General features: G+C 52.7%; 1 protein-coding gene across 3 annotated transcripts in view; it reads left to right on the top strand.

Moving 5' to 3' along the window:
• PPP1R12A (protein phosphatase 1 regulatory subunit 12A) overlaps positions 1-24,145 on the top strand; it is a 2,468,713-nt gene that overhangs the window by 825,287 nt on the left and 1,619,281 nt on the right. For all 3 annotated transcript variants that reach the window (XM_069629290.1, XM_069629288.1, XM_069629289.1), the window contains exon 11: positions 4,556-4,650. In XM_069629290.1, coding sequence (XP_069485391.1) covers positions 4,556-4,650 — 95 coding nt within the window. The remainder of the gene's footprint in view (positions 1-4,555; positions 4,651-24,145) is intronic.

Raw genomic sequence — 24,145 nt, 5'->3', positions numbered from 1 at the left:
AAAGGCTCTGGCCAAGGCAAAACATGTCTTTCTCCCCTATTCAATGCCCACTTTCCAGCCTATGGATTATATTTCCGAGGTGGAAGAGGGTTCTAAAGATGGGTTGGTTCCTGACACGGTACCAGATGAGATTCTGTCTGGTCATAGCCAGATTGAGGACCTGCATCAGTCACTTCATGACGCCAGTGGTCTGTTCACCTCACCGGAGGTGAAGTTCTGTAGGCCTGAGTCTGGCACCCATGCCGAGTCATCGTACCGGCGCCTTATGTCGAGGGTCACAGACTACTTGGGGTGGTCGGCGCCCCCAGTTGATTTTGTACAGGATGACCTTACGAATATCCTCTATCAAGGTCCACCCACTGACCCGGTACTGCCATTCCATATGGCTCTGCAAAGAAGGGTGGCAGCGGCCTGGACTGCTCCGGAGAGTCTCCCGGCAGTGGGCAAGTATTTGCCACGAAAATACCGCCCAGCCAGTAGTGACCCCTGCTACTTGACCACACACCCCACTCCGGAGAGTTGTTTGGTGCAGGCGGCTATGGCCCCAGCGAAGCAGGCGTCGTATCCTACCATCCCTCCTGATGGGGACGACAAGCATTTTAATGGCTGAACATATTCCCGAAGGGGACGAACGGGGTGGTTTTCTTGCTATTATTCAGGATGGCAAAGATGCCATGTGTGAGTCCGTTCAGTTGGGTTTAGACATGGCAGACTGTGTCAGCCGGTCCATGGCGGCGAGCACCGTATTACGAAGGTTTGCGTGGTTGAGGAAGTCGGGGTTTGCTCCTGATGTGCAAGCCAGGCTCCTCAACATGCCCTTTGATGGTGAACATCTTTTTGGCAGCAAGGCTGACAAGAGCCTTGAGAGGTTGCAGACCTCCATAGCTGCAGCAAAGTCGTTGGGCGCTGCAGTCCGCCAACCTCCGCCTTTTCTACCTCGGGGACAGCAATGGAGGGGAGGTTCCTTTCATTATTACTCATCCTTTAGTGAAACGAGAGGAGCTGTAAGTCAAAGGGGCAACCGTAAGAATGCCAGAGGTGGAAAACAAGGTACTCGAGGTGCCAAGCCGCGCGTGCAGTTGCCTCTTTGCCCTCAGGCAACGCCGCAGCCGCTTCTGCTCAGTCATGAGGCCCATGCTTCACCGGTTGGGGGAAGGCTGGTGCAGCATCTGGTAGAATGGCGTGCCATTACTCCAGATGTGTGGGTTCTGGAGATGATAGCCCACGGCTACTGTCTTCCTTTCTTAGGTTAAGTTAAATATGGTTACTCTTTCTCAAGTCCTCCAGGCCCTTCAACTTAAGGACTGGTTGGTGTCTCTCGACCTCAAGGACGCTTATTTTCATGTGCCGATCCATTCCAAGCACAAGAAGTACCTGCTTGGATTGTCCTCCGCCCCGAGTGTTTTCACCAAGCTCATGGTGGTGGTGGCAGCGTATCTAAGGAAAGGGGGAATTCACGTCTACCCCTACCTGGACGATTGGTTGATCACGGCGTGCTCTCCCGAGCAAGCCTTGGATCGTCTGTCCGTCACCTGCCGCTCCCGTCACAGGCTGGGCTTCTCCCTCAACTTAAAGAAGTCCCACTTGAGGCCAACTCAGCGGCTCCAGTACATAGGAGCAGTGCTCGATACGTCCCTGGGGCAGTGTTTTCCTCCCCAGGTGAGGGCTCACCACATTCAGCAGATGGTGCACAAATTTCAACATGCCCAGAGTCTCTCAGCGTTCGAGTTCTTGAGTTTGCTTGCCTCATGGCATCCTGTATTCTTCTGGTGCCAGAGGTGAGGTTGCGGATGAGATCTCTGCAATGGGCCCTCAAGCTCCAGTGCTCACAGTCCTCCGGCAGGATGTCGGACCCCGTTCAGGTGCCGCTCTCGGTCCCCCAGGACTTTCTGTGGTGGCCCGTCAAAGGCAATCGGATGAAGGGGGCTCCATTTTGGCTACCCTGGCCGGAGGTGGCGATCGTGGCAGATGCATCCCTCACGGGATGGGGAGCTCATGCCAACGAGTTGAGTCAGCGGTCGTTGGTCTCCATTGGAGTCCAGACCCCATAATCAATCTTTGGAGCTGAGGACTGTCAGGCTTGCCCTGAAGGCTTTTCTGCCGATTGTGCGGGGAAAGAATGTCCTGCTCCTGACGGACAACACAGTGGCCATGCACTAACTCAACAAAAAGGGGGGGCAGGGTCACTTCCTCTGTGCAGGGAGGCGATGCAACTCTGGTTCTGGGCCATCCAGCAGGAAGTTTCGATCTCGGCATTTCATCTGGCCGGAGACGAAAACGAGACGGCGGACGCTCTGAGCAGGCAGAGCACGATCTCTCACGAGTGGGAGTTGGCTCAGGAGATTCTCCTGGAGATCTTAGCTCTTTGGGGGACCCCTCAAGTGAATCTTTTCGCCTCCAGTGTCAACCCGAAGTGCGAAAGGTTCTGCTCGCGGGAATTTCCGCCAAGAGGAGCCTTGGGAGACGCGTTTGTGGTTGAGTGGTCATTCCCACTGCTGTGCGCGTTTCCTCCAGTCCCCGTCATCCCGCAAGTGCTGCGGAGGTTACAGAGGTTCGGTTCCCGGATGATCCTCATTGCTCCAGCATGGGCCCGGAGGACGTGGTACCCGAACCTTCTCAACTTGTCCATCTGCCCTCCACGTCGTCTTCCCTACCGAGACGATCTGCTCTCACAGGAGGGGGGTCGGGTTTTCCATCCAGAGGTCAGATCCCCCATCCTTCACGCTTGGCTTCTGAAAGGTTGAGGTATAAGGATTGGGACCTCCCTGAAGACGTGATGGAGGTGTTGCTTTCGGCAAGATGGCCGGCAACAAAGTCCCTGTACCGTTGCCATTGGCGGAAGTTCTGCGACTTGTGCAGGGTTCAGAATGTGGATCCTTTTTCATGTGACATTCCTGTCGTTCTGTCTTTTTTGCTTTCTTTGGCCCACAAGGGTCTGCAAGTGGGGTACCATTAAAGGTTACCTGTGGCGCTGTCTATATTTATTTAAGCGCTCGTCTGAGGAGTGTTTTTATTTTAAAATCCCTTTGATTTTTCAGTTTCTGAAAGGGATTACTAATGTGTTCCCTCCGTCACCTTTCCAGGTGCCCTGTTGGGATCTGAACCTTGTTCTCAAGTTTACAACGGGTGCTCCTTTGAGCCTTTGCATTCCTGCCCTTTGAGACTGTTAACTCTTAAAACGGTATTTTTAGTTGCGTTCACTTCCGCTCGCAGAGTGAATGAGTTACAGGCGCTTTCAGTTAAGCCACACTTCATGGTGTTTCACAAGGACAGGATTGTCCTTAGAGTTCGTCCTTCCTTTCTTCCGAAGGTGGTGTCGGAATTTCATTTAAGCCAGAAGGTTATTCTTCCGGCATTTTATCCTCCTCCGCATCCTGGTAAGGAGGAGGAGAGGCTCCATAGGCTGGATCCTAGGTGAGCTTTAAGCTTTTTTATTTCACGCATGTCCCGGGTCAGAGTGGACGATCAACTCTTTATTGGTTACGCTGGAAGGCGTTTGGGACAAGCTGTTACTAAGCAGACTGTCTAGATGGATTATCTTGGCAATTTCCAAATGTTACCGCTTGGCGGGCAAGGACCCCCCGGTCGGCTTACAGGCCCATTCTACGAGGGGTATGGCTGCCTCTACTGCCCTGCAGAGGGTTGTTCCTATTCGTAACATCTGTGATGCAGCCACCTGGGCTTCGGTCCATACTTTTGTACATCGCTACTCCCTCGATGCTATCCGGGGGCAGGATCTGGCCTTTGGCAAGGCGGTCCTTTACTCTGCAATTTGATTGGCCATTCTAAATTTGTATATTCTAAATTCTTTTCCCACCTCCTTACGTTGGTACTGCTTTGGGAGTCTGTCATAGATATGGAATACGTCGGAGGACCCAATCCCATCGAAGAACAAGTTACTTTCTTACCTGGTAACGTTCTTTCGATGGGATGGTCCGATGTATTCCATATCGCTCCCTCACTGCCTACCCCGCTACAGAATTTCTTAAGCAATTGCAGCTTACATTTCCGCAAGGCTTTCTGTGGTCATACTGGCAGAAGATTGGTGCCACACATTCTGGGGAAAAAAACTACAACTGAGGCTACGGGCGTCGTGCGTCCTACTTATAACATCTGGTGACGTCAGCCGTTGGAGGAGGTCCTCGAGGACCGCGTATCGACGTTATCGACGCAGACGCCAAATGTTTTTCCGAAGCAGCACAGCTGTGTTGATTACTGTCATAGATATGGAATATGTTGTCGGACCATCCCATCGAAAGAACGTTACCTGGTAAGAAAGTAACTTGCTCATCTAAAATGAGGAATACGTGGGAGGAACATGCAATCGAAAGAAAGTTTTATAGTTGGTAAGTAACTTGTTCATCTAGCCACGGGACCGTTCCCTCTTTGTTAGAAACAAAAGGGAAATTAAGAATATGCATGCATGCAAGCACGTTGTTCAGAAGCAATGGTTCCTGGACTAAATTATTCAGCACCAGATTTGTTTTATGGACCCGAACATAGGGCCAGGTTGGTGGCACTGTACATTGATGTTTCTTTTTTTTCTCTGTTTCAGGAGAGAGATGGTAAAGGAACTAGATTTGCTTATGTTGCACCGACAATACCAAGGCGGCTGGCAAGTACATCTGACCTCGAAGAGAAGGAAAATAGGTAATTCATTTCATCTTACATTTAAAAATTGTCAACTTACTCCACCGGATAATCATTGTATATAGTTTTATGCAGCGAGTACAATACTTTACATCTGTGGCGCTTGTGAACTCCTCTGGTCCCCTGCACATTTTGTTCCTTCATGAAATAAACAGTAGCAGAAAATGTTAACCTTTGCGTTAATGTTATGGCATAACTTGCTATTTAGATAATTAAATGAGCATTAATCCATGAGGGCAACATCTGTGTCCAAAAAGCTATATTCTGCAGACTCCCAAAGGCTCATCAGAACATGCATTGTCAGGTATTGGTGTGTGACAAAATACCCTGTGGAGCACACATTGATGGGGGAGCGGGGCAGTAGGTGTTACAGGGTCGTCCTGCTCCCCACAATACTAGTGCTCATTCAGCACCCCCACTCCACCTCAGGCACAGCAGACACTCAGCTTTTGGCCACAAATAATACACAAGAGACCAGAAGTGGGGTGAAAAGCGCTGTAATGCAGACACACACCAGCGCATAGGTTGGCTGCTTTCTGCTCTGCCCCTCCCAGGCCTGGCTCATCTTTATGTACAATGGAATAGCTACATCTTATTCTCCACCCATTAACACCACATATCGTAACAAACGGGTAATTCTGCCGAACAGGGGGAAAGAAAGTACATTTCGTAACAGCAGGCTGTTTCTGCGAGGCAGCCTTGAGACTTACGCCAGCAGCATCATTGCTGTGTACATTCTCAGGCAGAGCTGTTCTCATGCCCCGCACTCTGAGGCATTATGCATTCCACAGCTCTGCGATCGCTTTGCGCCAGATGTATCTCAAGAAACCAAAAGAAAGTGCAAAATCAGAAATGTAACATGTAACAGTAGGAAACTCAAGGCAACTGATGAAGCCACCAGCTGCTTGGTGCAACCCATGGAGGTGGTCAATGTGGGAACCCCCAGTATTGACATGGGCCTCCCCTTGCGTGCCATTCAGTCACCAGTTATAATGCCTGTCCTTTTGTACACACTGCAAGAAAAAAGTATTTTATGAAGTGAAGTGAAGGGCCCAATGTTTTTACACTATTTGTGGATAAATGTAGTGTGGTCAATACCTATAGAAAATCAATTTCAACAAGTTTTCAATCACTGTTTAGCAAGTAAGACTTAATAGGTTCCCTCCTTGCATAACTTGAAAGTCCACAGAATGAGCAGGGAGCCTGAAGTTTATTGAGAAATACTGGCCAGTGAGAATGTGCCTACTGCAGTGAGAGAAAATATGCCTGCTCTTTCTGGCTACCCTCAGAATCCCAATGGGCACCAGGGCCCTCCACAACCAGTAGCCCTTGCACTCCCTCCTGGCCTACTCAAGCACTTGGGGCTGTATCTGTAACACTACAGTCCCTTGCTTCCTTGCACTTACCCAGAGCTGCGCTGCAATTACGTCGAGCAATTACTGCAGTGATTGCACTTCCCCCTTCCCTCCCCCTGGCACTTCTCGTCCCACTCCACTCCCGGCACTTGCAAGATCTGAATGACACAAGGACTAGTAAGATCATTTGTTTTGTCCTCTATCTGTCTTCCCTACCTTGTCTTGTCGTGCCTAGACACACCTGTGTACAGGCACATTATAAATACTTGTTTATTAAAATCGATACCTGGGATGAAGATTTTAGGAGGCAACCTTATTTATTGTAAACTGGGAAGACATTGAGCGGTTAGCCAAAACCCAATCAATGTAGTGTGGAAGAGCAGTCAAGGTGTAGTCTCAGAAAAAATGAGTGGTCTAGTTCACACAGAACAAAACCAATAATTCAAGTTAGCCAAGGAGCATATACAAAATCACGTATTTATTAGGCCTTTCTAAACAGACTAAGCATAAAAATATCACGGGCAAGTATAGTAATCAAAAACTACTTATTGCTTTTATGTACACATTCATCTTTAGAGCGAATAGTACCTACTAGAAGTCAACCGATAAGTCATTAAATGAATGAAAAACAGATGTAGATGGGATAATCACAACCCAGTTCCCTCTGTCTTATGAAGTCCAGCCCTAAGATGTATGGGGCCTTGCGCCCAAAAAGTTCTGCTAGGATGACCGATGCTCAGTGCTGGCAGAAATCTGCTGCGGCGGTGGGCACTCGGCTGGCTTCCAAAACCCCCTTTGGTTGGAGGACTTATGCACCTACACTCCAAGTGCACAGCGTTATTGTGGCTGCTTGGTGAAAACCCTTCAGAATGATGGGCCATCCATATGAGACAAAGGTAGCAAACTTTTGTGAGTGATGGTTCACCTGCTGATGTCAGGTGAAATGGTGGACGCACTCCGCAAGTTGTACCTCGGGACAGATAGTGGAACTTTGTCGTTGTTGAGGAGTACTGGATACAGAGTCGCCAGGATTTAACTTCTGGGACCCTAGTGGGCAGCTGAAGAGGGGTCTCTTTCTCCTTTACACCTGCAGATTTCAGCTTTGCTGTGTCTTTGGTGACAGCAGACGTCGGTTTGTCTTTCTCCTGGACCTCTTGCTCTTTTCCATCTTGAAGTGGAGATGCTGTTCTCCAGCATGGGGTCTGGCATGGCTTCACATGCTCATGAATATTCCCTGTCGTCAGGCTGGGAATCCTCGGTAAAGAAAAAAATCAATATCAGTTACGTTTCTGATCTGTCTTTCTTAGTAGTAACCAATCACTGATCTCTAGGTCATACTGCCCCCAGCCAATGACTGCCCTCTCCCTAAGCCCTGCCTCTGGCAGCCATCCTGAGATTTTTACCGCACGCTTAAGTGTTGGGAGTCCTCGTGTTTAGCTCTCGAGTTTATTACTGCGTTTTCACGCTTTTTCAGGAGATTTTCTCATTTTTTCAGTTTAATCGAGCCTCAAGCTCCACCGTTTCTACTTCCGATAACGGGGACCCGTTTCGGAATTCTTCTACGCCCCTCAAGGGTGAAGTTTTCGTCGAGTTTATACTTCTTGGAGGATTCCAGAAGATCTGCGGCTTACCTCAACAGACATGGTCCAGGACAAGGGAAGCTCGACGCCTGGATCCAAGCTGTTCAGGTGCTGGCCTGGATGCGGATTACAGAACGTTTTCAAGGAGGACGAGCATTCGCGATGTCTCTACTACCTCCATGAGGACAAGACGTACGTGGAGAAATACTGCGTTCTGCAAGAAACTTTCGGAACTGACCAAACAAGATAGTCGTTCCCGCCTCGCCGCTTGGCTGGAGAAGGGCACAGCAGGTGAGAAGGCGAAGAAGAAGTCTGAGCGGGCTTCTAAGTCCTGTGAGGGCGCCCCAGCGACGGGGGCCCAACAGAAGGCCAAGCACTGCGAGTCCGCGGGCACCAGGAGCGCCGAAAGGTCGGGCTCTTCGGTTGCCAAGCAGGGCGCTACTTCCCCGGCACGTTCGACCACAAGCCAGCGCTCTGGTTCGGGGAAGAGGAAGTCCGAGGCCCCGGGTAGGCCGCTGGAGTGGACCCGGTCGATCTCGAAGGGGGAGCGAGGCGCTGACCCTCCCCCCAAGGCAAAGGCCCAGGACGCACCTAAGGTGGTGAGGGCTTTGATCCACCCGGCAAATGCCTCTACAGAAGTGGTTGCTGCGACCCTGGCGAAGCCGGCTGAGACTACGCCTGTGGAAACACCCGCCGGGCCCAGAGTATCCCTGCCACCGCGGAGGGATTCCTCTTTCCAGCCCATCGCTAAGACCCCCGTGAAGCCCCGGCTGAAAAAGAGGGGGGGCCGGTGGACATTATAGACTCGGAATCAGCCTATGAGGAGGAACTGGTGGAAACCGAGAAGGGCCTCAAGGAGAGGTCCTTAGGCCTCAAAGAGAGGTCCTTAGGCCTCAACGAGAGGTTCGATCCCAGTGGGCAGTCCCTACTGACGTGATTGAAGATGACGACAACAAACAGGGCCCAGTGAAACGGCCATCCCGTCCGTCGCAGCCATTGCCCGAGCCCAAGGGTAGCTCGGCGGCCATTTTGTTGGCAATCCAATCCTTATGTACCGAGATAAGGACGAGATTACGACTGACACTGACGGAGGATCCAGAACCAGGCCTGTCGGGAAGCCCTCCGGACAAGTGGAGGAGAGGCCACCCCGCTCCGCCCTTCGTGCCTGTGAGACCGGTGGACCCCTCATCCCCCTCGCCGGACCCTAGAGAGGATACGGCGACGGATACCGCGACGGGGACGGAAGATGGCGGCGATGACACAGCAGACATCCCGTCGTCACCCCACAAGCCTCCCCCCTGCGCGGGCGTCTCCAGCCGACGAAATTGGCTCTTTCCACGCCATGATAACCAGCTCTGCCCTGAAGAACAGAAAAAGGAGGGGTTTCTGTACCAACGACGAGAGGCCAAGAGGAAGACGGTCCTCGCGGTGCCTTTACTTGACGACATCTGGGAGGAGGGGCTTGCTGTCCTCAAGAACCCTTCCACAACACCAGCCAAGAGGGACAGGTACAAGAAGTACCGAGTCCCTGATGCCACCCCCTTGTGCCTCAGGGCCTAGCCCACGCCGGACTCGGTCGTCTCGGCAGCGGCTAAGAAGAAGGCAGCGGGTGCGGCGGCTTCAACTTCCACCTCCCCGCCGGACAGCGAGGGCAAGAAGTTGGACTCTATGGGACGACAAGTCATCTCGTCGGCGGCGAAGACGATTAAGGCGGCCAATGCCTTAGCGATCGTGGGCCACTATGACAGGGAGCTCTGGTTCAAGTTAGCTCCCCTGTTAGACTTCCTGCCTGATGACAAAAGGGTAGAGGCCCTAGAAATTCTGTAGGAAGGCGAGGTGGCGTCGGATCATGCCATAACGGTGGCAACGGACATTGCCGATACCGGATTTCGCCAACTGGGCAACAGAGTTTGCCTCCGACGGCGATGGCTCAAGGCGACACTTTCGCCAGGACGTCCAGACCAGGGTGTTGGACATGCCGTTCGACCGCAAAAATCTTTTTGGTAAGGCGGTGGATGAGGCCATCAAGACCGACTCTGAGACTGCCCGGGCCCTGGAGTGCTTCAACAGCGGTGGCCCTTTCGGAGCTCCGGAAGCAGACAGGGTGCCTCCAAAGGATCCAGCGGTGGCTCCTCCACTTACCGCTAGGCGACCCACTCCTCTTCCCAGGAGGCCTACAGAGGTCGCGGCAAGCAAGGGGGTTCCCGCCGCCAAGGAGGCCAAGGCGGCAAGGCCGCCTCCAAGCAAGACTGACCCGGCCGGGTTGTCGGGCCCCCACCAAAGCACCCTGGTGGGGAGGTGGGCTGACGAAGTTCGTCAGCGTGTGGGAGTCCATCTCCGACAGTTGGGTGTTGGACACCCTGGCCAACGGGCACTCGCTGGAATTCCAAAAAAGTGCCCTCGCATTCCTCCCGTGGCCAGGAAGGGGAATCCCATCCCTCAACTACAGTTGGAGGTAAAGGTGATGCTCAAGAAAGGTGCCATCGAGCTCGTCCCCAGAGGGCTCCGGGGCTCCGGAGTGTACTCAAGGTACTTCCTCGTCAAGAAGAAGACAGGCGGTTGGCGCCCCATCCTGGACCTGCGTCGCTTAAACAAGTACATCAAGGCACAGAAATTCAGGATGGTCACCCTCCAGCACGTGCTGGGACAGCTGGAGGAAGGCGACTTCCTATCGTCTTTGGACCTGGAGGATGCTTACTTCCACATCCCTATTCTAAAAAGGCACAGGAAGTTCCACAGGTTTGTGGTTCAGGGACGCCACTACCAATTCAGGGCCCTACCGTTCGGATTAAAGTCGGCACCCAGGGTTTTCACCAAGTGCCTGGCACCAGTGACGGCTGCGTCTGCAGGGGATCCACGTTTACGCCTACCTGGACGACTGGCTAATCCGTGCAAGGACAAGGGAACTCTCCGTTGAACACACGGCGAGGACCGTCCGGTTGCTCACAGAGCTGGGGTTCGCCATCAACTGCCCCAAATCCCACCTGGTTCCATCGCAGATAGCACTGTTTCTGGGAGAGAAGCTCGATACAGTGGGGCAATTGTCCTCCCCTTCAGAGGAGAGGACCAAGACCATCCTGGGCAAGGTGCAGCGCCTGCTAGCCACGGACGTGGCCAGGGTGAGGTCCATCAAGTACCTCCTCGGGATGATGTCCTCATGCATCTACCTTGTACTCCTGTGCAGACTTCGGATGCATCCGCTACAGGAGTTTCTCGACGCCCGCTGGCTCCAAGCAAGGGGCTGTTTCGAGGACAGGATCCCTCTCGTCGAGGAGTTCCGTCGGGCGATCTTATGGTGGGGCATCCGTTCTCACCTCACGACAGGCACGGAATTTCAAATCCCGGCGTTTCAGGAGACTGTGACAACGGACGCCTCTCTGGAGGGTTGGTGGGGGGCCCACACCGGAGACCTCCACGCAAGAGGCCTTTGGCTCCCGGAGGAGAGGTCTCTCCACATCATTCTGGAGCTCCAAGCAGTGTTCTGGGCTCTCAAGTCGTTCCTTCCGTCCCTCAAGGGCAAAGTGTTGAGGATCTTCACCGACAACACCACCACGATTTTCTATATACGGAAGCAAGGAGGCACCAGATCCCCAGCCCTATCCAAGGAGGCCCAGGATCTGTGGCACTGGGCCGTCGCCCAGGGGATGTTTCTGGTTCCCTTCCACCTGGCAGGAATAAAAAACACCATTGCGGACTCACTCAGCAGGGAGCTGCGTTCGTGCCACGAGTGGGAACTGCGCCAGGACCAAGTGGATCGACTCTTCCAACGATGGGGCAAACCCCAGATCGACCTGGGCGATGCTTTCTCGTTCCCTTGGGACGGCCTGTTTCTATACGCGTTCTCTCCGTTGCCGTTGCTGCTCGCCTCATCAACCAGCTCAAGAGGTCCAGGTGCAGGATGATCCTCGTCGCACCGGCATGGCCGAGGCAGATCTGGTTCCTGGACCTTCTGGACTTGTCAACGTCCCCACCAGTCAAGCTGCCGGCGGACGCGGATCTTCTCTCCAGAGAAGGAGGCGCCATTCTCCATCGCGACCCACAGTCGCTGAACTTGCAGGCCTGGCTCCTGCAGCACTAGAGTTTGGAGGGTACGATATCCCGGCTGATTGCAGAGAGGTTCTTGCAAAGGCCAGGGCGTCCTCGACTCTCAAGTGTTACGGTCATAAGTGGAAGAGGTTCTCTGTCTGGTGCCGTGCACAGAAGATTAACCCTCTACGGATTACGGCCCCTCAAGTGCTGCTGTCCTGATGCCTACCCCGGGGCATCCGGATCAAGCCCATCAGCCCCGGGAGCATGCATCCAGACATTTACAAAAACCCCAGCAGCCCCAGCTAGGGGCTGTCTGGGTTCAGTCTTGGCACCGTAGGCACCAGGCTCATAATAAAAATCAGTCCTGGCGCCATAGGCGACAGGCTCATTAGACTTTACTTACCTCATGCAGACCATGCTGCAAATAAATCCAAGCCAACGTGAGGCCTGGATGGGACTATTTTACTACAGGGACTATTTTTTACTTGGGTGTGGTCCTGGGGAACTTCTTTCCTGGGACTACTTTGGAGGCTATTTAAACCACGCGCGAACAGCAGCACATGCTTCATGTTATTCTGTATCCAGCAGCGTGACTCTCACCGTGCCTGCAGCCAGCATCCAGTCTTCTGCCACGCCTGCGTGCCTGCAGCCAGCATCCAGTTTTCTGCCACGCCCGCCTCGAATCCGGAGCTCCTAGAATAAAGAGGAAGAAAAGGACAAGGTTAGAAAACGAACTTATTTCAAATTCCTCACCTGATTCCGGATCCATTTCATCTCCCGACCTGGAAAGTACATCAGTCCTGCACGCGTCGCTTAGCCAGTTCCAGCACAGCGCCATACTCACCAGTTCTCACAGCATCTTTCGATCTGGCACTGTCCATCATTTCTTTGCCATACTCCGGCACCTAGGGGCACAAGAATAACAAGGTGAGCCAAGGGAATCCACAAATACCTCTTACCACCATAGACTTACCTGATTTACCACCGGCGGTATTATTCTCCATATCTTCATATGCCGCATCTGTAAAGAGGGAGAAAAACAACAAGTTAACGCATGCAGTAGTTACCGGACAGTGTTGGGTAACGCAGACTCTTACCTGAACGCCAGCAGCAGCTACGAGACCTTCTTCTCACAAACTCAGTTGTAACTTAAGGAAGGGGACAAGAGTGAACATCGGGCACATTGAACTCTTTGAACTTGATACTTACCAATCCCGCCTGGGACTTCAGAGTCAATGCTTACCGGAACTCTCCCAACTTCAGACCAGTGAAGTAACTGGTATCTACGCGCCCCTGCAAGACACGCAGGATGGAGAGCTCATCTTTTACAAACATAAGGTGAGATTACTAAGGGGATATCGGAGGTGATTAGTGGGGGAGAGCGAGAACAGTTGGGAGCCATCACTAAAACCCACAGGTGGTTAATCCCTGTCTCCACTTGCAGGAAAATACTTCTTCGGGTCCAGCAGACAAGACTAGGGGGGCCAGTCCAGACAATCATCTCTGCACTATGCATCGCTTTGACGGAGACAGCAGATGTCCGGGTCCGATCGACACCCCTGTGGGGTCCAGGTGAGCGTAACAGCTGATGTACCTACTGTCGCTGGCCAAAGCTGGACTGGCTCACGCTTCCATAAAAATACATCCACCTACCATCTCCTGATACACCAGGACTACGGGACGGGCGTCCTTGTGGTCTCATCGCCTGGTAAAGGAATTCATGAAGGGACTATTCCGATCATTCCTGCCGGTGAAGGCCCCTGCCCCGGCGTGGGAACTTAATGTGGTGCTGGCCAGGCTTATGGGAGCCCCATTCGAGCCTAGGCATTCGGCGCCTTTGAAGTTCCTGTCATGGAAGACAACATCCCTCGTGGCCATCACCTCTGCACGACGAGTGGGAGAGATTCAGGCCCTATCTTGCAAGCCTCCATACTTGACTTTTCATGACACGAGGGTGGTGCTGAGGACGCACCCCTCCTTCATGCTCAAGGTGCCGTCGGACTTCCACCTCAACGAGCCCTTGGTGTTACCAGTTTTCTTTCCATCGCCTTTGACCTCGGCCGAGAGGACTTTGCACTTGCTGGATGTAGCTAGATCGCTGAAGTTCTACGTGGACCGTACAAAGAGTTTTTGGAAGACGTCGCAACTGTTTGTGAACTTTGGGTCTGTGAATCAAGGGAAGGCTCTCTCGAAGACTTCCATTTCCAGATGGCTCTCCGGCTGCATCATGCATTGTCACCGGTTGGCAAACCGACCGCTGCCCGGCCGTCCGAGAGCCCATTTGACCAGAGCGATCGCTGCTACCACGGCGTTCCTGTCTGGTGTGCCCCTGCTGGACATCTGCAGGGCTGGTACGTGGAGGTCGACGCACACCTTCACAAATTTCTACTGCGTCGATCGGGACTCCAGGGAGGAGTCCAGGGTCGGCCAAGCAGTGCTGCGCAACCTGTTCGCTTAAGGTGAGCCTGGTGAGGAGGTAAGAGATGCTTAATTTTGAGTTGTTGTATTGCTTTTTGTTGAGCCTGTTGCCACCTCCCGTGGTTGTGCATGTGTATACTGCTATGTATTCTTTTATTCATGAGCATGTGAATCCATGCCAGACCCCATGCTGGAGAAGGAACAAGTTACTTACCTGTAACTGTTGTTCTCCAGCATGGGTCTGGCATGGATTCACATGTGAACCCTCCTACCTACCTCTCTGTGGCTCTTCACTTGGTCATACTGCCACTTGGCGTGCTACCAAATCTGAGGTTGGCTGCCAGAGGCGGGACTTAGGGAGAGGGCAGCCATTGGCTGGGGGCAGTATGACCCAGAGATCAGTGATTGGTTACTACTAAGCAGACCTTCCAGGATTTTGCGGCATGAAATGCCAAATTTTGCGGCATGAAATGCCAAATTTTGCAGCTCACATCTTTATTTATTGCGGCATTTTTGCGGGACATTTTGTATTAACTGGAGGGTGTAAGATTGCCACATTGCAGGAAATAGGCAGAGTGCAAGGCTACAAGAGAGCCAGGGTATCATTATTATGTATCCTTTGTATTAATTTAATAGGAAGAGTCCCAAATGTCTCTGGCTTGGCAGAACAGTGTTTGATTTGGCTACATTTCTGGTTTAATGTTCATGCCTATTTAATAGTATTAACTAAATTGATCATTATCAATTGTAATGCTGAAAATATTCCCCTTCTATGTTCTCCAATCCCCCAAACACCCACACACCTCTCTCACCAACACACATCTCACCAACTCTCCAGCACAACTTAAATTCCTTAACCTCTCACTCTGTCATACAAATACTCATGTGCTATGTCACACTGTCAAGTCACAATTTGCACTGCCCAGCCCCTGCCAAACTCCAAATCATACTCCCAACTCACACCTTACACTCTACAATTCCTCCCGCAATATACAGTCTGCATCTTGCATCCATTCTCCCATTCTGTCACACTCTTCCCTCATCCTTTTTCCCAATCTGCAGCTCACTGCCCCTTTCTTGCCAACCGCTTCCTCTCTTCTTTCTGGCTCACTGACCACACGCTCCCTCTACTTTCTGTACCTCTGCTTGCTCTCAGATTTCTCGCCCACCGCATCACTGCTTCCTCTGCTCTCTTGTGCAGCGCCTCCTCCTTTGACCCACTGCTGTCCCTCTGCTTTCTTGTCTATCACTCCACATCTCACCCATCACTCTCCCTCTTTCATAGCGTAACCATTTTTTATTTTTTTTAAAATGTAGATTTTGACCCAGTTCCTCAAATAATGGGGCATTTCAAAAAAGAACGGAGAATATGCTATTTTTAGACAACCCATTTTTGGAAATGAGCAGGTCACCTTATTCTCAAAGGTGACCGGCGCATTTCCATGGGCTTGAGCTTTAGCGCAAATTGTGAGCTGGCCAGCTGCCTTGAATGGTTTTTTGGGTTGTTTGACCGAAGTGTAATTATTTGCGGCGGAATTGACCGTAGTCAATTTCGCTGCAAATTGATTTGCACTTCAGCCAAACAACCCAAAATGTAGCTTTCACCACCACCCCACCCCCTCCCCTACTTAACTGCTTAACTGCTTGGTCGCTGCCGCTTCCCCTGCAACCCTGCTGTGCCAGATCCGTCCCTCTAACGCGGGTCGGATCCGACTCCGCAGGGTCCCTTTTTCGTTATTTTCTTTTTTTTCTGTCCTCGCCTCCAATTTTGAGGAAAAAGGGGAAAACACTTCTGCAACCACCCTGGACCAAAAATACTGAACATGGGGAGCGGGTGACACCCCCGCAACACATGTTCAGTATTTAAAAAAATCGATCGAATAGTACTGGACGAAAAAGGTCAAATTGTAACATTCGATAGATTTTTGTCATCAAAATGGGCAGTACTTTTAATAGAATCGCTCTCCCAACAGTGTTCTGCAAGCTCCCAGCGCCTTTCACAGGGACAGGCTCTCCAGGTGCCTGCCGCTGTAAAATGCGACTCAAAAAATGCATTTCTATCCTGTTTGAGGAACAGAAATGCAAGCGACACAGCAGTGGTTCATACCTTAAAAGAAATGCATGACAGGGTCAGGAAAGACCCTGTCATCCAGTGGCAGCCCCACATCCCGTGCGCGTAGGGTTGCATACAATTTCTGCACATTTAAAAGTGCATCTTGCTTGGAAATGAGGGATGCGCTTTTAAATTGACAGAAACGCCACTGTATTTGATCAAGGAGGTGAAAAAGGCCATCTGAATGGGGGCGCATATAAAATGTGCCCATTCATGTGTCCCTTGTGGATTGGGCTGCACTTTTTTGGGGCGCAAGTGATGAGATGTGTTAGCGCATTTCATTTCATTTCTTGTGTAAAAAAAAAAAAAAAGTTGAGAACCTGGCACCCTGAGTATTCTTTTTTTTAAAAACAGTAATTTTTGCAGATTACTTTTTAAAAAAATGTAAAAACAAAACAAAATAATTTTTTTTTAAAAGATGCTGTTTTTGCACAAAACGGCCGTTTTTGCGGCATTTTGCGCAAAACGGCAGTTTTCGTGGCATTTTGCGGGATCGCAAAATCGCTATAAGTTGGAGGGTCTGACTAAGAAAGACAGATCAGAAACAAAACTGATACTGATTTATTTCTTTACCGAGGATTCCCAGCCTGACGACGGGGAATATTCATGAGCATGTGAATCCATGCCAGACCCATGCTCGAGAACAACAGTTACAGGTAAGTAACTTGTTCCTTTTCACACACTGGCTGGTGTGGACTGCGGTGTGTTGTTAGGCAGAATCCTGTGCAGTTCCCATAGGGAACACTGCAAAAAGATTAAGACTACAGGAGTAAGCAGTAAACCCAATTGGTAGCAGTCTGCACCACCAAGATTTACCTGGTAGCTGTGGCTGAGCAGTCAGACCTCTCTCAAGAAGAGTAGCGCAGTATATAGAGTATACACAATAGGGCTAAAAGCACAGTAGAACAAACAAACACTGACCAGAGCTTTGTATCAAAAGTATATAATTATTTATTTAAAACACACTTTAGGCAATACGCTAGCACTCTAAATCAAAAGCAAGTTAAAACACAGTCAGATAAAGTATAAACACCTCCCTTGATAACTATTGGACAAGTCAGAGTTAAAACACCACTATTTGTTAAAACAGATGTGAGCGTGTAACCTAGATGGCACTCCAATAGTTAAGTTAAAGGGAGAGAAAAAGGCAGGGCATGAAAATAACAGTTCCCAACACTTTTAGAAGTTCAAAGCAAGGGAGTAAAGGCAGTATACACTGTAGAGCCAAAGTTCATAGGCCAGGCCCACTTTAAATGGAGCAAAGTGAAATGTGCCCAAGTTCACACAGTTTAAAATGCACTAAAAATCTTTGCAGAATGTTCAAAAGAGGTTGGGGTGATTCAAGAAGTAAAGTTGGAAGGTCTGGGGCCAACCCAGTTGGAAAGCCAAGGATTTAAGGTTCACCTTTAGCAATCCGTGGAAAGGGAGACCAGGCAGAGCACAGTACCTTAAAGAGAGCAGAAGCTCCAGTCATGGCAGTTTTTCCTGGCAGTGGTTGCAGTTCGTTGTTTCGACCAGGGGAAGGGAGGGTCTCGTCGAGGAGGAAACTGAGTCGATGCACTGCATAGGGATGGAACCAGCTGCGGAGTGCGACTTGGGTTGCTAAGGCAACGCAGTCCAGGGTGCTAATTCCCCTCCCCACACATCCTGTGGAACCCAGACAGAGTGGCATCATTTGGAGGGCTTCTGTGGAAAAGCCCGCCAAAATAGTGGAACAAAGGACTCTACCTTGGTTAGAGCTACAGGGACGGACACGAACGCCATTTTAGAAACGAGTTCTGGCAAAAAGACCCAACCGTTGATTTAATATTAAATAAATAACCCAGCGGTATCTTTAACATTGCACCAAAAAGTGGTGCGTTTAAAATCAATGGGAAAATCCCATAAGAAATATTCCGGTGGAATATTTTACATGGTAACCACTGCCACCAGCCAGAAACTCGACAAGGGGGACTGCACAGTGCCCCCTTGAAAACAGACCCAGGGGCAATCTAATTACCCCCTTCCAGTACTTCCACACTATGATGGTTTGTACTGGTTCAGTTCACAATTTTGGGCTAGTAAAGTCAATGGTGACTTTAAATGCCCTGGGAGACAGTAGTCAGTCCCAGGGTATGGAGTCTGTTTGGGGGTCACTGACACCCCTGTGTTACTGCACTGAGGGTGCTGTGTAACACACAAAAAACAGATGATACCCTATGGAGTAAAAGACCCCATAGCCCATTAGCACACACAGAGTCAAAGACATACCTCAAATCATGCCTACGAGTGGGAGGAAAAGAGTCTCTCTTAGCAGGAGAAAAAACAAAACCAGTTCATCATTCAGTTGTAAGTCAGAGTTCAGAGGAAGGTGATGCAGTAACTGGCATTCTCATGGGTATCTCGTGGGGGAGAGGCCACTGTCTGAGTTTATGTAAACTGGAAGGCCAGGGCAGAAGGATGCTAGTGGCTCGTCCAAATGATAGGGGTAACAGTAGCAGATGAACAGGAGCCTAAGGGCCATGGAGGGTGCTGTCAGAAAGTTGAGTGTGGCCCTTGCACTTCACAATGGCCAACTCGGTTGTTAGGGAGGATTCTCATTTATGGCTAATTTCCCTCACCTAGTGAGTCTCCCAGCAGCTTTGCTGGTCTCCTGGAGTTTATTTTTTTCCACTTGGTAAACGTGTGAGCTTTTCCCCCACTCTTACCTATGTTTTGCCATGTGTATTTTTCTGTTTTTATGATTGTGTACTCTGAAGTACACCACTTCAGTAGCCCCCTTCTTTTTGTGTCACCCAGCACCTTCAGTGCCGTGGCACAGGGTTGACTTTGAGACTTCCCACGACTCCATTTCTGAGGCTGACTACAGTCCCCACAGAAAAGGGTAAAGTTGCCATTAACTTTACTTAGTCAGCCTACCACAGATCCAGTACACCCCATCTTCCATGGAGTACTGGAAAGGGTTAATTCGTATCCCTGTTTATCTGTACCTCCTAGAGCATTGTTTAGCTCTTTTAACATTTAGACTCGGCTGATGGCAGTGGTATCTACCCTAACTTCTCCAGCATGGGGTCTGGCATGGATTCACATGCTCATGAATATTCCCCGTCGTCAGGCTGGGAATCCTCGGTAAAGAAAAAACCAGTATCAGTTTCGTTTCTGATCTGTCTTTCGTAGTAATAACCAATCACTGGTCTCTGCGTCATACTGACCACAGCCAATGACTGCCCTCTACCTAAGCACCGCCTCTGGCAGCCATCTTCAGATTTTTACCGCAAGTTCATGTGTTGGGATCCTCGTGCTATTGCTCTCGAGCATTAGTGCTATTTTTTCACGTTTTTTTCTCAAAACTTCGTTTTTTCCGGTCAAAAGAGCCTCAAGCTCCACCGACTCTCCATCCGATCAACGGGGACCCGTGTCAGATTCGTCTGCGCCCCTCAAGGGTGAAGATTTCGTCGAGCTACGTTTTGGAGGACTCCAGAAGCTTCTCAGGCCCGGACATGGCCCAGGAGAAGGGAAGCTAGACGCCCGGAAAGCTGTTCAGGGTGTGCCCTGGATGCCAGCTGCAGAACGTCTTTAAGGAGGACGAAAACTCCTTTTGTCTCTACTGCTTACATGAGGACAAGACGCACGTGGAGAAGGACTGTGCGTTTTGCGGCAATATGTCAGAGCGGACCATGAAGGACCGCCACCAACGCCTCGCCAACTGGCTGGAAGGGAAGAGCCCGTCGGGCGAGAAGAAGAGGAAGAAATCCGAGCGGTCTTCTAAGACCTTTGAGGACGCCCCAGCGACGGGGGTCCAACACAAGGCCAAGCACCGCGAGTCCACTGGCACCGGGAGCGCCGAACGGTCGGGCTCTACGGGCGCCAGGCAGGGCGCACCTTCAGCCACGAGCCAACGCTCTGGGTCGGGTAAGAGGAAGGGCGAGCACCCGGCGAAGCTCCTGGAGAGGCCCCGGTCGAGCTCGAAGGCCCCATCGGAGGGGGAGCGAGGCAGTGTCCCCCCCCCCTCAAGGATAAGGCGGTGAGCGCACCTAAGGTGGTGAAGGCCTTAATCCATCCGGCCAAGCCCTCTATCGATACTGTCGCGGCGGCCCTGGCTCAGCCTGTGGAGGCTACACCAGTGGTGGCGACCTCGGGGCTCAGAGTCTCCCTGCCACCTCGGAGAGAGTCCTCTTTTGTGCCCATCGATAGGACCCCGTGAAATCCCCGGCGGGGAAGAAAAAGGGGGGGCAGGGCGTCGTCGTAGATTCGGCTTCAGAGGAAGAGCTGATAGAGGTCTTAAGCCACGGCCCTGGCGTGGATGAAGACCGGCCCGTCGGGATGGATCCTGACGCAGGTGACGAACGGGGCCCCTGATCGCCCGTCGGGGCCCCTGATCGCCCGTCGGATTCCCCTCTGCCAGCGCCGCAAGACAACTCGGTGGCCATTTTGTTGGCTATACAGTCCTTATGCTCAGAGATAAGGACGAGACTACCGTTGCCGACGGAGGAACCTCTCCCGTCGGGGGATCCTGAACCGGGACCTTCTGGTGTTCCCCCGCCCAAGAAAAGAAGGATTCACCCTCCACCTCCTTTTCAGCCGTCGCGACCCGTCCAGCCCTCCTCCCCGTCCACCCGAGGGGATGATACGGGGACTGACACGGCAGCGACGGGTACGGACGACGAGGTATACGACGAGGATCTCCCGTCGTCACCTCCCACCAGGGCTTCTCCGCCCGACGAGATTGGATCGTTCCACTCCATGATCGCCAGGGCATCCGAGCTTTTCCAACTCTGCCCTGAGGAGAAGAAAAAGGAAGGATTCCTTTATCAACGGCGCGAGGCCAAGAGGAAGACGGTCCTCGCGGTGCCTCTACTGGACGACATTTGGGATGAGGGCCTCGCCCTCCTCAAGAACCCTTCCACGACGCCAGCTAGAAGAGACCGGTACAAGAAGAAGTACCGGGTCCCGGATGCGGCCCCCCTGTGCCTCCGGGCGCAGCCTACCCCGGACTCCGTCGTCTCCGCGGCGGCCAGGAAGAAAGCAGGGGGGGGGGGCGGCCTCCACATCGACTTCCCCACCGGACGGCGAGGGAAAGAAATTGGACGCTATGGGACGCAGGGTCATCTCGTCTGCAGCGACGACGATTAAAGCGGCCAACGCCTTGGCTATCGTGGCCCGCTACGACAGGGAGCCATGGTACAAACTGGCTCCCCTGCTGGACTTCCTACCGGACGACAAGAGGGTGTATGCCCTGGAGATCCTACAGGAAGGTGAGGTGGCGTCGGACCACGCCATCACTATTGCGACGGACATCGCCGACACTGGGTTTCGCCAGTTGGGCAACGGCGTGTGCCTTAGGCGGCGTGGATGGCTCAAGGCTATGGACTTCCGTCAAGACGTACAGACCAGAGTCCTGGACATGCCGTTCGATGGGAACAACCTGTTTGGGAAAACAGTGGATGATTCCCTTCAGGCCATTAAAGCGGACACTGAGACGGCCTGGGCCCTTGGGGTTCTACAGCAACGACGGACGCCCTTTCGGAGCAGCGGAGGCAAGGGCGCCTCCAAAGGTTCCGGCGGCGGTTTCTCTACCTACCGTCATGCGGCCCGCTCGTCGTCTCAGGAGGCCTACAGAGGACGAGGCAAGTCTGGCGGACCCCGCCGTCGTCGCCAAGGAGGTCAAGGCGGCAAAGCCTCGTCGAAACAGGATTGAACCGGCCGTGGGGTCGGGCCCCCACCGAAGCACCCCGGTGGGAGGCCGGCTGGCGAGCTTCGTCAGCGTGTGGGAGTCCATCTCCACCGACCGTTGGGTGCTGGACGCCTTAGCCCGGGGCCACGCGCTCGAGTTTCAAAGAAGGTGCCCGCGCGTCCCCCCCCGTGGCCAGGAAAGAGCTTCACGTCCCTCAGCTTCTCCTGGAGGTAAAGGCGTTGCTCAGGAAGGGCGCCATCAAACTCGTCCCAAAGAGGCTTCGGGGCTCCGGAGTTTACTCGAGATACTTCCTCGTGAAGAAGAAGACGGGAGGATGGCGCCCCATCCTAGACCTGCGACGTCTGAACAAGTTCATCAAGGCGCAGAAGTTCCGGATGGTCACCCTCCAGCGCGTCCTGGGTCAGCTGGAGGAAGGAGACTTCCTGTCGTCGTTGGATTTGGAGGATGCCTACTTCCATATTCCCATCCTAAAGGGGCACCGAAAATTCCTCAGGTTTGTGGTCCAAGGGCGTCACTACCAGTTCAAAGCCCTCCCCTTCGGACTACGGTCGGCACCCAGGGTATTTACCAAGTGCCTTGCACCGGTGGCGGCGCAGCTGCGCCGCGAGGGGATCCACGTCTACCCCTACCTGGACGACTGGCTCATCCGAGCCAAGACGAGGGAGCTCGCCGTGGAGCACACAGCAAGGACCGTCCAACTTCTCACGGACCTGGGATTCTCCGTGAACTACGCCAAGTCCCACCTGGTACCCGCGCAAAACGCACTGTTTCTGGGAGCGAAGCTCGACAGTGTCCCTTCTGGCCTCCCCGTCGGAGGAAAGGACCAGGTCCATCCTGGGCAAGGTACAGCGGATGTTGGTTTCCGACGCGGCCAAGGTGAGGTCCATCAAGTCCCTCCTCGGAATGATGTCTTCTTGCATCTACCTCATTCCCATGTGCAGGCTCCGGATGCGCCCGTTGCAGGAGTTCCTGGATGCGCGCTGGATCCAAACGAAGGGCGGCTTCGAGGAGAGGATCACACTCGACGAGAGTTTCCACCGAGCGGTCCGGTGGTGGGGCACCCGCGCGCATCTGACGGCGGGCATGGACTTCCAGACCCCAGACCACCAGGAGACAGTGACCACGGATGCCTCCCTTGAAGGGTGGGGAGCGCACACCGAAAATCTGCACGCGAGAGGCCTCTGGCTCCCGACGGAGAAGTCCCTCCATATCAACGTCCTGGAGTTCCGTGCAGTGTTCTGGGCCCTCAGGTCCTTCCTTCCGTCCCTCAAGGGCAAGGTGGTGAGGATCTTCACCGACAACACCACCACCATGTTTTACATCAGGAAACAGGGCGGAACCAGGTCCCGAGCACTGTCCAAGGAGGCGCAGGACCTGTGGCATTGGGCCGTCGCCCAAAGGATGTTTCTGGTGCCGTTTCATCTGGCAGGGATAAAAAAACACCATCGCCGACTCACTCAGCAGGGAGCTGCTCTCGTGCCACGAGTGGGAACTACGGCAGGATCTAGTGGATCGCCTCTTCCGACGGTGGGGCACACCCCAGATCGACCTGTTCGCGACGGCGACGAACTCCAAGTGCCGGAGGTTCGCCAGCAGGTTTCCCCAGGCGAGGAGCATGGGCGATGCTTTCTCATTCCCCTGGGAGGGCCTGTTCCTCTACGCGTTCCCTCCTTTGCCACTGCTAATCCGGCTCGTCAACCAGCTCAAGAGGTCACGGTGCAGGATGATCCTCGTCGCACCTGCGTGGCCGAGGCAGATATGGTTCCCGGACCTTCTGGACTTATCAGCGTCCCCGCCAATCAGGCTGCCGGTGGACGCGGATCTACTCTCCAGGGAAGGAGGCGCCATCCTCTACCACGACCCGAAATCGCTGAACTTGCAGGCCTGGCTCCTGCAGCGCTAGAGTTTGGAGGATACAACATACCGGCCGACTGCAGAGAGGTTCTTGCAAAGGCCAGGGCGTCCTCGACTCTTAAATGCTACGGACACAAATGGAAGAGGTTCTCTGTCTGGTGCCACGCACAGAAGATTAACCCTCTACGGATTACGGCTCCCCAGGTACTGCCGTACCTGCTGACGGTGGCCAAAGCTGGACTGGCACACGCGTCCATCAAGATTCATCTTGCTGCGATCTCCCGATACACCAGGACCACGGGCCGGACGTCCTTGTGGTCTCATCGTCTGGTGAAAGAGTTCATGAAGGGACTGTTCAGATCGTTCCCGCCGGTGAAGGCTCTGGCCCCGGCGTGGGAGCTCAACGTGGTGCTGACCAAGCTCATGGGACCTCCGTTCGAGCCTCTGCACTCGGCCCCGTTGAAGTTTCTGT

The sequence above is a fragment of the Ambystoma mexicanum genome, chromosome 12 (assembly GCF_040938575.1).
Source record: "Ambystoma mexicanum isolate Mex_15411 chromosome 12, UKY_AmexF1_1, whole genome shotgun sequence".
Taxonomy (NCBI): domain Eukaryota; kingdom Metazoa; phylum Chordata; class Amphibia; order Caudata; family Ambystomatidae; genus Ambystoma; species Ambystoma mexicanum.
Note: the sequence above shows the minus strand (reverse complement) of the source record. Positions and strands in the feature narration are given on the sequence as shown.